At 42.4% G+C, this 18092-nt stretch overlaps 1 protein-coding gene across 3 annotated transcripts in view; it reads left to right on the top strand.

Moving 5' to 3' along the window:
* Positions 1-18092, top strand: part of ANK3 (ankyrin 3) — a 348893-nt gene that overhangs the window by 219910 nt on the left and 110891 nt on the right. For 2 of the 3 annotated variants that reach the window (XM_062214422.1, XM_062214424.1), the window contains exons 22-23: positions 4606-4678; positions 4846-4908. In XM_062214422.1, coding sequence (XP_062070406.1) covers positions 4606-4678; positions 4846-4908 — 136 coding nt within the window. The remainder of the gene's footprint in view (positions 1-4605; positions 4679-4845; positions 4909-18092) is intronic. The other variant, XM_062214423.1, reaches the window with a different exon arrangement.

Below are 18092 nucleotides of genomic sequence, written 5' to 3'. Positions count from 1 at the left end.
TGGGGACCCAGAGGAAGCTCCTGGCTTCAGATTGGTGCAGCTCTGGCTGTTGCGGCCAGTTGGGGAGTAAACCAGCGGATGGAAGACTCTTTCTTTCCCTCTCTGCCTCTCCTCTCTGTGTAACTCAGACTTTCAAGTAAATAAATAAATCTTGAAAAGAAAAGAAAACCTTTAGACGAAAGTAGAGTTACACATAAAGAAAGTAAAATCTTGGGAAAATCCGAAACAGAGGAAGGTCTCAAGGCTCAGGTTCCCATCAGAAGACGTCACTCGCACTGAGAAGTGCCGTTTGCACTCCCAACATCCCCCGCTGCTCTGGTTGGTGTCTTTTCTGCAACACAGAAGACACTATGCTTACTAACAGGAGAACATCAGATTGCCTGGTTAATGAAGACAATGAGGCTCCCACCAAATGCAGTGCTCACACTGATTAGGAAAGAGTCCATGGAAGTCCCTCATACAGTCCAGCATTATGGAATTCGAGACTTTGTCCCACGCTGAGACACCACCTTGTCAGCCTTGCTTTAGCAGTTAGGTGTAGATTAGCATAGGCAAGATTGACGCAATGCAGGGTGGAGCCTGTGATCTTAAGCTCATAAACACAGGCATGATCTTTGTGCAGCCAGGTCCTGGGGCCCCAGCAGCCATTATCTCTGTAAGCAGACTTTAGTTTTTCAAAGCCTTGAAGAGAAGAATGACTTTCCTTGGGAGTACAGTGAATGATGCGGTAATTCTAAGACGCTGTAGTTAGTGTGATGACAATCATGGCAGTGTAAGAAACTACTGGATAGAAGCTGATTTATCAAAAGAGATGAATCTTTTATTTTTAAAGATTTATTTATTTGATGTCCGGCGCCGTGGCTCAATAGGCTAATCCTCCGCCTTGCGGCGCCGGCACCCCGGGTTCTAGTCCCGGTCGGGGCACCGATCCTGTCCTGGTGGCCCCTCTTCCAGGCCAGCTCTCTGCTGTGGCCAGGGAGTGCAGTGGAGGATGGCCCAAGTGCTTGGGCCCTGCACCCCATGGGAGACCAGGAGAAGCACCTGGCTCCTGCCATCGGATCAGCGCGGTGCGCCGGTTGCAGCGCACTGGCCGCGGCGGCCTTTGGAGGGTGAACCAATGGCAAAAAGGAAGACCTTTCTCTCTGTCTCTCTCTCTCTGTCCACTCTGCCTGTCAAAAAAAAAATTATTTATTTGAAAGGCAGAATGACGGAAAGGGAGAGAGAAAGAGAGAGATTCCGTCTGCCAATTCACTCCCCAAATGCCCACAACAGCTGAGGATTGGGTGGGGCTGAAGGCAGAGCCGGAAGCTCCACCTGGCACTCCCATGTGGATGGCAGGGATCCAAGCACTTAGGTCGCCTTCTGCTACTTTCCAAGGTGCTTTAGCAGGGAGTTGATTGGAAGAGAAAGAGTCAGGACTTGAATCAAGCACTCAAATATGGGATGTCTACGTCCCAAGTGCAGGCTTAACTTGCTGCACCACACCAGTCTGAACATGTGAATCTTACCTGTGTAACCTGCACTGTTTAAAGTATCTGGTTCTCTAGAATCAATGAGCCCAGTCTCCGTGGTCACCTTGATATTTGTTGCTAATGCCATTCTCTAGTAAGAGGAAACAGAGCTCCTTGAAGAGAGGCTGAATCTAGGATCAGGGTAAGAAATACACAAGTTGAGCCTGAAACTTCTGGTAGAGCTAAAAATTAAGGAATACTTCCACCACCACCGAAAATAAATATTGGGGGTGAACCAACGGAAAAGGAAGACCTTTCTCTCTGTCTCTCTCACTGTCCACTCTGCCTGTCAAAAAATATATATATAATCAAATACAAACATATAATGATGGAGGTATGTCAAAGGGACATGGGAATCAACTGGGAGAGTTCCCAGAGGCAAAAACTAGAGTGATTTGAGCAAAAATAACTAAATAAAATAGTATTGAAGAATGCACAAAGTCAAATATCCTTGAATCCATACAGATAAAAATAAATGATGGAGGGACCCACTGTGTTGCAACAGGTTAAGCTGCCACTTGCACACCAGCATCCCATGTGGGCACTAATTTGAGTCCCGGCTGCTCCACTTCTGATCCGGCTCACTGTTATTGAGCCTGGGACAGCAGCAGAAGATGGCCTAAGTACTTGGGGCCCTTGTCACTCATGTGGGACACCTGGATGGAGGTCCTGGCTCCTGGCTTCAGCCTGGCCCAGCCCTAGCCTTTGTAGCCATTTGGAGAATGAACAAGTGGATAGGAGACTGAGAGGTCTTCCTCTCTCTCCTTCTGTGACTCTGTCTTTTGAATAAATAAATCTTTTAAAAAATTATTCAATAAGTCACAGATTTGTCAGGGACAATGAATTCCAAAATAATTTACAGAAGTACTTCTTTCTCAAGAAAGTAAAACTGAAGCATGGGTTAAGTATTAATGATTTCTCTCCAAGGAACCACTGAGATAGGGGATCAATATCCTCAGTGAGAAGTCGTATGGTCAATGGATAGTGTGTGTCCTTGACCCAATGGGGTAAAAACCATACTCACCTCCGCCATCTTCTCCCCAAAGACATTTAATCCCGGCTTTATCATGAAAAGTGGGCAAGGAATGAAGCAGACCCCAACTGAGGGCTGTTGTACAGAATAGCTCGCTGGTAGCTCTAACAACTGCCATATTCATCAAAAGCAAGGATTGTACAAGAATCAGCCAAGAGAAGTCTAAGGAGATACGGCAGCAAAATGTAACGTGGTATCCTGGATAGGAACTTGGGACATAAGGGTCCACTAGTCAAAGACCAAAAAAAAAAAAAAAACCTAAATAAAATATAAAAGTTTTTTTGAAAGATTTTATTCACTTGAAAAGCAGATTTGCAGAGAGGTCTTCCATCCACTGGTTCACTCCCCAAATGGCTCCAACACTCAGAGTGGGGCCGATCCAAAGCCAGGGGCCAGGAGCTTCTTCCAGGTCTCCCATGTGGGTGCAGGGGCCCAAACACTTGGGCCATCTTCTACTGCTTTCCCAGGCCATTAGTAGGGAGCTGGATCAGAAGTGGAGCAGCTAGGTTCTAAACCAGTGCCCATATGGGATGCTGGCACCACAGGTGGAGGCTTAACTTACTACACCAAAGTGCCAGCCCCTAAAATATAAATTTTAATAATGTCTCAGTATCAGTTCGTTAGTAATGACATATGTACCATGCTAATTTAATATTTTAATAATAACGGAACTTGGTATAGGATACATGGGAACACTTTATCCTAGCTTCACAATTTTTCTGTAACTCTAAAAGTGTTCTAAATTAAAAGCTTATTTTTAAAACATGCTGAGTTGCAATCCATGCTGGGAGAGGCACCAACTAATGCTCTTTTTGAGCCCAGTAATTGGGGCCAGGAGCTGTAAATCACATTTACCAAAGAATGGGCCCTAAGAAACAATTTGTCCCCTTTCTTAATTTTAACAACCTGGCTTTTCTTTTCCATTGTCTTATTGAAATGTGTATTTTATCTCTTGCAGTTGGTCTTTTCTATGCTCAGAATTGAAAATTAAAACAAGAGTCATGAAGGGTGTCTCATAAATGATGCTCTCAGTGCCTTTTAGGTGGCTATACTCTGTGTAGGTATAAAGTTAGCAAAGAGTAAGTGAAAGAGTCGGTGAGGCCTTGGCTCGGTAATACACTATTCTTCACATTGTTTGTAGTCTAAAGTGATCCTGAGAATGCATGACCTCTAAAGTACTTATATATATATATGTAAATATATATATATATGCATACTAAAGTATGCATTATATGCAGTTGCTTTGATTTGTCCTAGAAATTAGAATAACACGTAAGAGGAGAACACAGAATGAGTAGAAAGCTCGTCACAAGTAATACAGACGTATTCTTGCCATGCCTTTGGCCTATCTTCAGCCAGAACCTTTAGTGAAATGTACTGGTGGATTCATCAGACCATGGAAAAGTATAGCAGTGGTATAGGAGCGGAGATAAATTTTCCCTTCAAAAGGCTTATTACATTCCTAAATCTTGGTTTCTTTAAAAAAGATTACTTACTTGAAAGGCAGAGTGACAGAGAAATGGAGGGCGAGACAAAATTACAGATCTCCCATCTGCTGGTTTACTCCCCACGTGGCTGCAATAGCGGAGGCTCAGCCAGAGCAGAGGCAGAAGCTAGGAGCTCCATCAACGTCTCCCATGTGGGTGGCAGGAGTTCAAGCACTTGAGATTTCTTGCACTGCCTTCCCAAGCGAATTACCAGGGAGCTGGATTTGGAAGTAGGGTACCCGGGACTTGAACTGGCACTCTGATTTCGGATGTGGGCATCCCAAGTGTGGCTTTTTCTCACTGAGCCAGGATACCCACCAAGACCTAAAGGTTCTAAGTTAGTATGTTTTGCCACAAGAAGCCTCTCACTGTGCATAGCTTCTGTGCCATATATAAGGTCAGGACCTCATTGCCACTAAGAGACAACAATTTGGATGCTATTGTATATGTGTAAGCTTTAATATCTTCAACACTTCAATCACACAAGAAACTTGCTGATTAATTTAGAAAAAAAGTCTTAATATATAGGCTGCTCATACTAACACAGCTTCCTTTTTTTTTTTTTTTAAATTAGACCATCACAGAGAAGCACAAAATGAATGTTCCAGAAACAATGAATGAAGTTCTTGATATGTCTGATGATGAAGGTATGAAAAATGTGCTTTAAGTGCATAATAATTATGAGTAACTGTGTAGTTTTTGTTTCCTGGAGAAAAATTCATTGCAAAAATATTTTTGAAAATATTGGGATGTTTTGTTGTCATATCAAGAGTATGTACTTCATACACTTACATTGTTCACTTAAATCATGCAGTGCGTAAAGCCAACGCCCCTGAAATGCTCAGTGATGGCGAATATATCTCAGATGTTGAAGAAGGTACTTGTACATTTTTATTGTAGCGAAACTTAACTACCAACTTTATCTTTCACTTCTTATCTCTGAAGCATAACACTTTTACAGACACTAACTTTTCATATTAATCTTAAAATTATTAATTTCTGTACCGTTTAGAGAGTATATTTGGTAGTACTGATTTCTTTAATTTGAATCATCTCTCCTTGAACCCATTTTCCAACTTCAGATACAAAAGCGTAACTAATTACTTGGGTTATTTTCTTCCTACTTGTTTCTATCAAACAGAAAACTGACATTGTCATTGCTTACATCTGTACTCTAGAGAAGGAAAATTGATTAGTGTTTATAGTTGAAATATGATTTTAAATAAGTAAGAGCAGTCAACCTGACAGGTAAGGGAGAATAAAATCCTGTCTTTTGCAAGAAAATGGGTGCAACTGGAAACCATTATACTTATTGAAATAAGCCAGTCCCCAAAAAGACAAATGCCATATGTTGTTCCTGATCTGTGGTAACAACTAGAGTACCTAAAATGTGATGTGTAGGAGTGAAATTGACATTTTGAGATTCAATGATTGCTTGCCGCTCTTGTCTCTACGACTGAGGAACAGTGTTTTTCTTTTCTTAATACTTGCTGAACTCCACTTAGTGTAGTGTTAATCTTTTGAGTATAAAGTGAAAGTAGATCATTGTAAAATTTAAGGCAGGGAATAAGAGAGGAAGGAGGAAGAAGGGTTGGAGCTTGGGTGGGAGGAAGGTGGTGTGGGAATTATTACTATGTTCCTAGATCTGTATATATGAATTACTTATTTACCTTATATATTTACCTGTATATATGAATTACTTATTTACCTTAAAAAATAAAATTTACCCTAGGTTTTATAGTAAAAGCAACTTTGGATGTCCAAATAAAAATGAAAACTCAACCTGAACGAAACTGTTCAAAATACTGCAGTAATGATTTAATAAAAGAGATCAAAACATGATTGTAGCTATATTTCATCTGTTTAAAGAAGCTGTGTTCAGCCTTATTTAAGCATCAATATTTTAACCAACTCATGATATATAGATATATTTATGAGAGACATGTCTAAAAGGTCCATTGGAAAACTTACATTTTCACAGCTAATCAATATTATGAGGATGGTAGATTTTGATGCCTCACTGGTGGGATTTATACTATGTTTAAGTTTCTTCCTTGCATTGCTTGTCTCACCAACACCACCTTCTCCCTTATTCCCGCTCCATTTGCCACCTCTCATGGAGTGTTTTCTCTCAGGTCAGTCTTAGGGTTGCTTGTCTGTTTTTGCCTTTTAGTGCTCTTCCCTCTTTTCATTGTTGGTTCCCCCTTTTAATTGGGACAGTTCTCCTTGGGAACATAACTAATGGAGAAGCCTATCTGATTCAAAGTCACTTTAACCTTTTTGACGTCCAGTGACTGCCTACAGCAAGTGCGTTGTGGCTGGGGACTGCACATCCATAAAAACTAAAGCCCTGATGGTTGTTCAGGGACCTGGGAGAACCTGCCTATTATTTGTAAATGTTGTGATAAATGATAAAGGCTTTTATATACTTTCTGTTTCTCTAAGACATCAGCTATTCATTTACCTTTTTTTCTATCTTCAAATGCATCTTCTGTCCTCAAATTTGCATCTTCTCTAGAGCTTTTAGAGTAATATGTCTCATAATCATATTGCAAAACAACATTTCCGATTAATTTCTTCAATGCAAAAAGAAAAACGTTGTCCTTACAAGGATATATACATACACAAACTATGATGTCAAAAGTTTGTTTTTTCAAATATAATAAGAGAGTCATAGACCTAAAAATCTACTGATCTTTTTATAAAATATCCAAAGTTAGCCACATCTCTGATGAGAGGCCAAGTTTGAATGGACTATGTAACAGCCTTATTTTGATAACTAACCAAATAACTTCAAGGAAGAGAAGTTTTGAATTTCCAGATTTGAATATAATTGATCAAGCTATTTGTCTGGAAATGGCAATCATCTCCTTTACATTCATCTCACCTTAGGAATTGGAAATTAGCAAATTTTAATTCTCATTTTATCCATCTTTCTTTAAACTCTTGACCCTTACTTTATGGGTATGCCCGTGGACTGTTGGGGTCAGGTAGCTTTTGATCATGATGTTGTAGAGTTTGGTGTTGAAAAGGATTCCCGAACCATTACTCATGTCAGCATGCTCTCAGTGCTGGCATCTCATCTGCTTGGAGCCCCTGTGCCTCTGTGACACAGATGGTAGAACTCCCCGATTCGCAAGCTGCCTGGTCCATTCCGGACAACTTCTTTAAAACATTTTCATTTTATTGAAGTTCCTGTAGCTTCTACTGATTGATTCAGGTGCTGATGTATTTGACCAGAGAGCACTAGTTTCAAACTGGTGTTTAGAGTAAAATCCGCCTCTTCCATGTGATATTCCTTTGGATATTTGAAAATACTTTTCCTATTTCTTCTTAGTCTTATTGTTTCCAGGCCTATCATTGCCACTTCCTTCTACCATTCCCCTCACCAACCTGGTCACTCTCCTGTGCATGTTTGAACTTGTCTGTATCCATCTGGAACTGAGATGGCCAGAACAGAACACTATGGAGCTGTTGCTTTCTCCATGGAAGACATTAAGTCTTGTTATTTCGGAGGTGATGGGAGACATTTAACTAATGATTAATATGGTCCCTACATTGTCTTCAGCTGAGCTCCAGCAAACCACATTTGCCCTGTCATGTATATATGCTTCTCAGCAGACATTTGTATTTGTATTTTTTTATTGCTGCAAATCCCAATGCCAACCATTTTGAAACTGAATTCTAAAGGAACCCCTGCAACGATAACGATGGCTTTTACTTCAAGCTCATGTGTACTAGCCTCGCCTGAGCTTTGCCACTTTAGTTAGATTGAGTGCTGCTGAGTCGGCCCTGATTCAGCTGTGGCATATGTTTATTTCCATGAATCCAAAGGCGTGTTAGGAATAGATCACTGTACACGAACTAGTGAGAAGTGATCCTGCTGGTAACTCTGGATCCTGGGGTTATCAGCAGCTTTTGAAAGAAAAGAACAATGATGAATATCTGCTGCCAGTTGATCTCATAGCAACAGAGAGGAATGAGTTTGCAATATGAAAAAATAAAATGTTAGTCCTAAATTACAAAAGCAGAGTAAATATGAAGGGAGCAAGGCCAACAGTAGTTTTTCGGTTTCCATTTTCCTCTTTGCTTTCTCCTCCTCTCTCTTATCTTTGGTCCACTCTGAGTAAGTGAAAGAGTGCTTAGGTCCATTTCTTAGAAAAATTGAGGAAAACAAGGCTAGACAATGTTATCATTTAATGGCCTGGGGAAGCAATAGAGTCAAGATATAGAGTAGAACAATGGTGGAAGTATTAGCCAAGTGCAGCAGTCCCAGAAAATTGCTGAAAGAACCTCATTTAATGCAGATTTAAAAACTCAGGCCTTGTGTAGGTGAAGGACTGGAAAAGCTCCTCAAAGGAGTAGGCAGATTTATGGGTACCTCAGTGTTCTACAGTCTTCTGACCTAGGCAGTATCACATTTATATAGCAGTAATGCACATAAAAATTAATATCTTCAGTGTCAGTTAGATTCTGATGTTTTGCAATTCAGCTTGTAAAATAAGAATAAGAGAGGGCGCACATGAAAAGTAAAGAAAGAAAAGTAGGGAGAAGGAAGAGAACAGAGAGAGAGAGGGGAGAAAGCAAGAGAGAGGGAGAGAAAGGAAGAAAATTGAGATCAAAGTTCAAGTTGTCTTCTAGTTTCACGGATTTTCATGGTGCCAAATGTTCAACCCGGGCCTTAAATCTTAAATTCCTCAAAATGTATTTTCTAAGTTGAAAAAAAAAAAAGTACACAATAATATTTTAGCTTGCAGAATTGTAGTGAGTAGGGCTATAATTATGTATTTAAAGAACTGTAGATGGGACATTATGAGAAATGGAATTCAGCCATGCAAAGTGGAAACCAAAAAGGCAGCCAACTCTATGAAATATGACTCTACTGAACAGGTTTATGAGACAACAGCTGGGTCAGACAAACTCATGCTTGGAAGAACTAACGCCTAACTACTTAAAAATGTGATAGATCTGCAAAATATTTCAAGATTGAAAGTAGACACTAAATAGTAAAAAAAAAAAAAAAAGAGGCTAAGAGATCACCATCAGGTAGGTATAGGTTTGAGATATGATAAACCAATAAACTACAGCTATTAGAGTGACTTGAAGGGTAAGGAGACTCAGGCTCAGCTGACCTTGTGCCAGATTTGGTCCTCAGGGGAAAACATAGTAAGCTAAAATCCACAGAAATTTCAAAGAATTAAAGTGGCAGGTCGGGCGTGTAGGCCACTCCTGCCTGTTGTGGGAGGTAAGTCTAAGTAAAGGCTGTTTGGTTGACCTAGCCAGGCTAGTGACCAACTGGAGAAGAGGATGGATCTCACACTCCTTGGTTTTAGGTAATTTCTTTCAATACTACTCTAACTTGACCTGTTTTCATACATGCAAAACCCAAGAATGCATTGTTTTTAGCTTCAAATAAAAGTGTCTAGTCAGGAAAAGGAATAAATCATGATCATGAAAGTTATCACAAGGTAATCATAATTATTTTTAAAGATCTTTATAAGACTGCAGTAGAAGTGCTATCACTTTCTCTATTTTATTGGTTTTTAAGGTTTATTTATTTATTTGAAATTTAATGGCCTGTGGAGTTACAGAGAGGCAGAGGGAGAGAGAGAGATCTTTTATCTCTGGTTGACTCCGCAGATGGCCACAACAGCCAGAGCTGGGCCAACTGAAGCCGGAGTCAGGAGCTGCTCTGGGTCTCCCATGCGGGTGCAGGGGCCCAAGGACTTGGGCCATCTTCTACTGCTTTCCCAGGCCATAGCAGAGAGATGGATCAGAAGTGGAGCAGCCGGGACTAGAACCGGCACTCATATGGGATACTGGCACTGCAGGTGGCAGCTTTACCCACTACGCCACAGTGCTGGCCCCTCTCTGACTATTTTCACAAAATAAATATGCAGAACAGTGTGGAAACTCAAGTAAAATAAATATAATTTTGGACAAATCTTTAAGAACTCAAACATAGCAGTTTTAGTAAACGTATCAGAGTAGTCTCAATGAGAAGAGAATAAACAGAATTTGGTCAATAAGAAGTGGAGTGCATTACTTTGGGAAATGTGAAGCTACATCTAAGAAAACTAGTAGAAAATGTCTTGTAGTACTTTGTCAAGTCACTGAAACACGAGAAACAAAAAACAAATCTTGGTCTTTATTGTATCCCAAGAACCTAGCATGGTGCCTGGCACATAGATCTTCAAGTCCTGTTTGATTGGTTGCATGGAAGTGAAGGGAGACTCGAAGGAAGGGCAGGTTCCTGAGAACGGGGAGGCTGAGGAGACTGGCCTGCCATGCTCCTTCTCCCTCCCATTAAATCCTTTCCTACTGAGGCTGTCCCAGGTGATCCACTGGATTCATAATGGGCTTCGTAAGGATTGTCACAAACTGTATCTGCATCTCAAAGAACAGCCGATGAATTTAAGAGAATTTTCAGCTGAAGAAAAATATCTGTGCCTGGGACAAGGGCCTTATTTATAAGTTTGCTCTCTCATCAAAGTCCTGTCTTTGAAATGGCTTTGCTTAGAGCCTGTCACCCACACTGCCCACTTAGCGAGCTATGCACATTTCCACTTAGACTCCCACAGAGGCATTAACTCATCATGCCCTAACAGCATCCTTCAAGCCGGTGTTTCTTCCCACCCTTTCCCGTCTCTCTAAACTGGCCCATCACCCCAGCCAAAGCCTGTGAGGTACATGGCATCTCCTTTTCTTACCCCCTATGTCCCATCCATCACGGCTCATATCACTTGCACTTCCAGATGACACGGCAAACCCCTCTTGTCTCCATCAGCACCACCCCAATCCGAGCTCACCACCGTTCCTCACGTGGAACACTGTGGGAAGGCCAGGTCTCCACTTCCGCTCTCGCCCTTTCAGCTTGCTGCACAGCATCCACAGCAGTCATTTAAAGAGAGACATTGTACCTCATCGTTCCCCTCTCCCACCTGAAACCCTCCAGTGCTTACCGTTAACCTTTGGAGAATCATTCATGCTGCTGCGGGTAATTGTCATTCATTTATCTTCTTGTCTACATCATGTGCTGTTGCATGCCTGTGTTGGAACTGTCACAGACAAGTTGCTTCAGACCTTCCTACCCACATATGTGTCCTGGAGCACATGTGCCTACGTTTCTGTAGGGTGGAGACCTAGCTGTGTAATGGCTGGGTTGTAGGTTAGGCAAGGCCCAACGGAATTCATCAAAGACAGGGGACAATAAACCAGGACTATAAATTAGATAAGAAGATAATAAAAATAAAAGCCAGGAAAAGGAATATTTTAAAGAAAGTGATGACCTTGAGAAAGGAGGAGGAGGCAGTGACCAGGATGGGGAGGATAGAGAGCTTCCGAGGTACTGCTGACATCTCTTTCTTGACTTGGATAGTGTGAGTGTTATAACCATTTGTTTAAATGTAGGTCTACATTTTATGTACTCACCTCTGTGGTGGATGTATCTCATGAGAAAAGGAACTGCCCCCAGCAATACAAATACACCCCTGAAATAGTACGCACCAAAAACTTTCCCAAGCCTTTATGTTACACATAGCATCATTTCACTCCCTTACCATGGTTGGTAGGTAGGTCCTGTATGACCTGGCCCCTGGCTACCTCCTTCCCATTGTTCTCTCAGTCACACCTTGTGATTTTTGTTAGTCCTCGCCTCATTTTATTACCCATGAATTCTAAAGGTTAGCAGACTTTTTCTGTAAGGAGCTGGTGATGAGTATTTTTAAGTGTTCTGGCCATGTGGCGCTCTGTGGCATCTCCTCAACTCCGCCTTTTTAACACAAGAGTAGCCAGAAACAATAACACAACAGATGGGCATGACTGTGTGACAATAAAACTTTATTTAGAAAAATTACCCAGAGGCTGGATTTCAACCATGGATTATAGTTTGCCAAGTCATGCTTAATGCTGTTTTTCCTTCAAACTGGGAAGTTAGCTCCATGGCAACAGGGCTGTTCTAGTCCATGTCATAGCTCATGAATATATATATATATCATGCCTTCATGAAGGATGCACCCGTTGGCTTAACATACCTGTTTCTCTCCCCCCACCCCTACTCCCAGGGTTCCATCTAAATGATCACTTGTAACATCACAAATAAGTCCTTACCATTCTTGGAAACTTTCCATGTCGTAAGTGTTACTCTAGACATATTATGCATAATGTAAATGAACTCTCCCAGTGATCCTTTAAGTTAGATGCATTGTAACTTACATTTTACAGATGCGCAAAACAAGTTTCATCAAGGTCAAGAAACTTGATCAAAATCACACAAGTCAGAACTGGGGCAGATATTTAGATCCTGGTACTTAACCCTCTGTTCTAGTACAGATATTATCTGGTAGTTGTGTTTAGAGTAGCCCCACTACTGTTGGATTATTTAATTTTTTTTAATTTTTAAGATTTATTTATTTATTTGAAAGGCAGAGTTACAGAGAGGCAGAGGCAGAGAAAGAGTGCGCGAGAGAACGCGAGAGAGAGAGTGAGATCTTCTATCTGCTAGTTCACTCCCCAGATGGCTGCAGTAGCCAGAGCTGAGCCAGTCTGAAGCCAGGAGCCAAGAGCTTCTTCTGGGTCTCCCACTCAGGTGCAGGGGCCCAAGCACTTGGGCCATCTTCTACTGCTTTCCTAGGCCACAGCAGAGAGCTGAATCAGAAGGGAGCAGCTGGGACTCAAACTGGCACAATATAGAATGCCGGCACTGCAAGCAGCAGCTTTACCCGCTATGCCACAGCGCTAGCCCCTGGATTATTTAAGTTTTAAATGAGATAATGTACAAAGTGTTTAGCCTAGAATTTATCATATGGTAAGATCTCAGCACACATTGTTTACTTGGGATTTTACCATGGTTAATTCTCTCAAAGTACCAGAAACAAACTAGGATTACTGTCATCCTAATTTACATTTAGCCCTAATTTAAAGCCCTACTTTAAAGTATCACTAGTCTTAATGTACATTAAGGAATCAGACTCAAAGAGTTTAAGAGAGTTCAGGTTCACATGCGGAAAGATTGGAATTTGACGTTAGGCTTTTTGCTTAGACAACCTACTCAGTGAGATGCCATCAGAGAAGAAGACATCAAGTGGTGAGGTTACTCAGGAGAGGAGATTACTGAAGGCTGCGGGAAGGAACCTGTGAAGCATTTTATTGTGGATGACCAGAAATGTGGTGTTGAGAGAGAAGGTGCAGGAATACAAGGGTGGAGAGGAGAGAGCTTGGCCGGCATTGGGGACCTCAGCACGTGGGACAGGTGACAAGGGTGGGGCACCAGCACCTCCCAGGGCACAGCATAGGAAGGAAGAGAACTGGTTCTAGAAAATTCTGGGCACACTGGTATTTAAGAGGACGAAGAATGCTAAAAGGTGTGGAAAGGAGTGACAAGGGTCGGGGGAAGCCAGAGAAGAGAGTTCTGATGGAAGATATGGGAGCCACCTCCCCCAGAAGCTCCAGTCACATGGGCACACGTGATGGGGGAACCCTTGTGGACCTCAGTCCATCCCTGCTGGCATAGATGCAGACACAGAGGAGAACATGTAATGCTAATATAGTGCCGGAAGGTCGGAGAGCACCATTTCCCCTAGAGATGGTGGCAGAAGAGCAGGGGTGACCTGTGGGATGTCTCAGACATGGCAGGGGATGGGTTGAGCTGACTGACTCCAGACATGAGGTTATTTTCTTCACTGGCCCATTTAAAAATTGTCATTTTGATTTTGCTTTTTTTCCCCCAAATGATTCCTGTTCCCACCTAAAAAATCTAAGCCACCCACCCTTAACTTCTCACCCTGGCATTAGGATTCTTACTCACAGAGAAGAAAGCAGAAGGTGAACCCTGGGGACATCACCATTGGAAAGAAATGAGCGTGGGGAAGATGCGGTGGTGGGCAGACAGCTGTGAGCAAGAGGTAGAGAAACCAAGGCAGGCTCTGATCACCTGGGCCAGAACCTCGGGGAGGCTGACAGGCCCTGCAAGTGTTTACCTTGTCCGCACATGTCTTTGGGGGATAGGTCGGAAGTATAAAACCCGCCAATAAAGCAGTGTTTATTGCCTTGCGTAATGACAGGCAATTTGAGTGTAGGAAAGGAAAGAGGCTAAACCTTGCCTCCTGCAGGCAGAGTGTCTGGTAGATTCTTTCTAAAACCCTGAGAGCAGGGCCTGTGTCCCTGTGTCATACACCTGCTCCTTCCAGGCCCAGGTAGTGAAGAGTCAAATTTGGGGTTGAGTCGAATTTGGGGTTGAGGCTAAGAAGGAAGGAATAGAAGAGAGAATGTGTTGGCCTGAATTTAGTTACCTAAATTTACTGCCGGTTGGAACCAGCAGTGCCTGATTTCAGAGGTCTGGTTGGTGGCTATTCATTCATTGATTGTCTAGTTTTCTTTCCATGTGGTATCGATTTCAGATAACGAGAACAGTGTTAGTACCTGTGTGTGCCTGCCTTTCGCTGTGTGTTCTCTCTAGGGACTTAGGTGCCCCTTGGCCAGGTCAGTGTAATGTCTAATCCTAGACAGGTGAGGGGAATTCGTGCATGAGGGGTTAGGGGTAATGTTAAGACTGTGATACAGTTACATGCCTGTCCGAACATTGTCTTTTTTCTGCCTCTTCACAGGAAAGAGGCGAATCCCTTCTCTTTCTGGGGTGGGTTTGTTTATTAACTCGCCCAGGATCACGGGGACGTTTTTCATTGCTGCGTCTGGAAAGGTTCCAACACTGAGTCACGCCTGCTTACTTTAGAAACTACTTGCCTAGTCTGGATTAAGGAGCAGTAAACGGCTCTACAGGTTTTAAAAGCAGCACACCTAGCCACAAAGCACAGAATAACACTTAGAAGGAAAGAATCGAATTGAGTTTAGCCTCCTCGTAAAACACCACCTGAGAAGAAGGCCTTCTGTTCTATGGGATAAGAGCAATCGTCATTCACAGCCTCTTCTGTTTTGGCCACCTACAGAGTCAGGGTTTTAAGAGCACCCAAAAGCAGAGCCCTCCCCCATGAAACACAGGAATCCCTTAAATTGATACCACTCTTCTGCAGCCTGCTTAGGGTGGCTTATTTCATCCATTGGTGGTTTAACCATTTTCTCTATTCACCCCTAGTTTATCAGCCGTTTGGAGGAGGAAAGCAAGGAAATTGTATATTGCAGTGGTTAGTTTGTAATTTTGAAAGAACCACCCCCGCTACTGGGAGCTGATGGAAAGCAAAGTGTCAGAGAGAAGCCCTCCCCACCACCACCACCATCAGCTCATTGCTCTATGATGGGAGGAGGGATGGTTGGAAGGGGAGCAGAGCCTGATTCTGGTCTTCACCTTGACTTTGGGGAGTCTCCAGCCTGGCCAGAAGATCTGCAAGCCTTGAGCTGGGCTGCAGTCCCCTGCTGGTTCCCCAGGCTGACCAGGAGTACCTGGAACACCAGGAGCTCCTTGAGAGGATGGTACAATTCCATCCCCCACACGGCACTTCCTGCCTTTTATTCCATCTGGGAATGTTCATAGGAAACCTTTCTTAACACAAGCTCTTGCTCCAAGCTGTAGAATGAATGGAGAAATACGTACAGAAGTGGAATCTACATAACTTTTGCAAGAACTGTTGTGTAACTATAGAGTAGAAGTAGACTTTTAGAATGAAGTTTGAATGGTTCTGGATCCCTATCCCAGCATATTCCCCCTTTTTTCTCTTTCCTACTTCCCACTTCCTTGCTTTTTTTTTTTTTTTTTTTTTTTAAGAACGAAAATACCAGAAGATTGAGGGAGAATTCATGTAAGCATCTGGTCATTTGGATTCTCTAGGCCAAGAACTTATTGTCAAAATGTTGGATCAGATATGGCTCTTTATTAAGGTTTTGATCAGATGAAAAATATTTTTTTTCTTCAAAGTTATCTGAATGTTTATGTCTCTTGTTTCAAACTTAGGCAAATGAAATATATTGGATCTTATTTTTCATTATTAACCACTTTTAACCTTTTAAAGGATAAATAATACCATGCATGCGGAGTTGCTATGAAGATGGAAAAAATAATGAATATGAAGCAATTAGAACAGTGAATGGCACTTAGTAGGTACTCAAGAAATGACAGTTTGTTTAAAAAGATTTATTATTTATTTGAAAGGCATAGTGATGAGAGAGAGAGAGAGAGAGAGAGAGAGAGAGGTCTTCCATTTGCTGGTTCACTCCCCAGACACCAGCAAAACCCAGTACTAGGCCAGGCCAAAGACAGGAGCCTGAAACTCTATCCGCCTCTCCCATATGGGTGCCAGGGACCCACATGGGTGGCAAGCAAGTATTTTGGTATCATTTGCTGCTTTCGCAGGCGCATCAGCAAGAAACTAGATTGGAAGCAGAGCAGCTGGGACTCGGGCATCCCAAGCAGTGACTTAACTCCCTGAGTCACAACAACCACTCAGTCCTTGTTTTTGTGTCAAATGGACACTACTGTACTGCTTCCTGCTGTAGGACTAGAATTGGGGCGCGAGGTCATGAGGAGGACAGGGGAGGACTTTCAGAGTGTGTCGTCTTCAGTTAAAAAACCGTTACTCAACAAAGTAACCGCGTCTCTGTATGCTACGGATACATGTTTCTTATCACGTGGATGGCAATTGTGGCTCATTAATCCAGTTTGAAGGACCTTACAGATCTGGTCCGGCCAACTCATTTCCTGCAACTTCTTTCCCTTCAGTCAGCAGGCTGCTTGCATTCTGGGAGCACTCCTGTTCCATCCCTCGTCCCTCGTCGGCAGTGTCCTCCAGCTGTGAATGGCTGGCTAACCGCAGTCTCCCCCCACCACCTAGCTCAACTCACACATCCTCTGTTCCGCCTCTGCCACATCCACTCAGTGAAACTGATGGCATCCATCGAGCTCCTAGAATATTTTGTCTATAATTTCTCTTGCTCATCTCCGGCTATTGTGTATGGTGGTTAAGAGTGTGGGTTCTACAACCTGACAGCACAGGTTCTGTCCCTGACTTGGCACGTGGATTTTGAAAACTAAGTTCATGTATCTGTCTGGATGTATCTCTTCATCTATAAAAGCAGAGACTAGAAGTACCTGCTTCATAGAGTTGAGGATTAAATGAGATACACATGAAAGGTGCTTTGTTAGCACAGTATGCCGCCCATAGAAGGTACTAAATAAATAGTAGCAGTACAATATTTGTATTATTATTTGTGTTCTGCTCTTTTCTGAGACTAAAAGACAATAGTTGGAAGTACTGTCTCACTACTCGGAATGTGGATGCAGCTCAGAAAAGTTGTAGACATCAGAGAATCAGTTGTACCTGCAGGGGCTCAGGGCCTACAGTAGATCTATGGAATCAGCATCTGCAGTCTAACAAGGTCCCCAAGGTGATACAAATATTGTATCTGTAGACACTGAAATTCCAGAAACACGGTGCGTAATTAATTGAATTCAGTTGCTGAAGCCAGCAATTGTTCCGCTAATTTCCCTTTGAAGGGAGATATTTAATTCTGTGTGGTCAGTACTGCCAACGGATAGCTATCAGTTGTTTACAGGGATGCTTTCAAGCAGTGGTCCTCAAGGTGTGGTCCCTGGACTGGCAGCATCAGATCCACTTGGGAATTTGTTAGAAATGCAAATGTTCATGTGTGCTCCTGCTGCATACTATAGGCTGAGAACCACTGCTGTGGGGCATGGGGGAGCTACCAGAGCTATCCCAGTAGTAATGTGCTTCTCCTCCTTCCTGTATATTATTCCATCTTCTTTGTTGCAGTTCTTAAAGCTTGTAAGGTAGAATCTCATAGTCGAGTTTCCTCCCCATGTTCGGTGGGTATCTACTAGTGTGCATAGAGTTCTTAGTATGAGTATCTTACAGCACTGTTTCTGGTAGATGGGACACCCAGACTGTGATTTATCTGCAGCCCTTGTATTTTGTTTTGTTTATTGTTAATTTTAATTCATTTTTCAAATAGGTGATAGAGGCACATGGTACAAAATTCCCAAGGTTCAGGAGTTTACGGTAAAAAGTAAGTCACTCTCTTCCTTGCCCAGTGATATGAGGAGGTCTTCAAAAAGTTCATGGAACTGCTTACTCTAAAAAATTATACCTAGGTTTT

Source organism: Lepus europaeus, chromosome 17 (genome assembly GCF_033115175.1).
Source record: "Lepus europaeus isolate LE1 chromosome 17, mLepTim1.pri, whole genome shotgun sequence".
In the NCBI taxonomy this organism is placed as follows: domain Eukaryota; kingdom Metazoa; phylum Chordata; class Mammalia; order Lagomorpha; family Leporidae; genus Lepus; species Lepus europaeus.
Note: the sequence above shows the minus strand (reverse complement) of the source record. Positions and strands in the feature narration are given on the sequence as shown.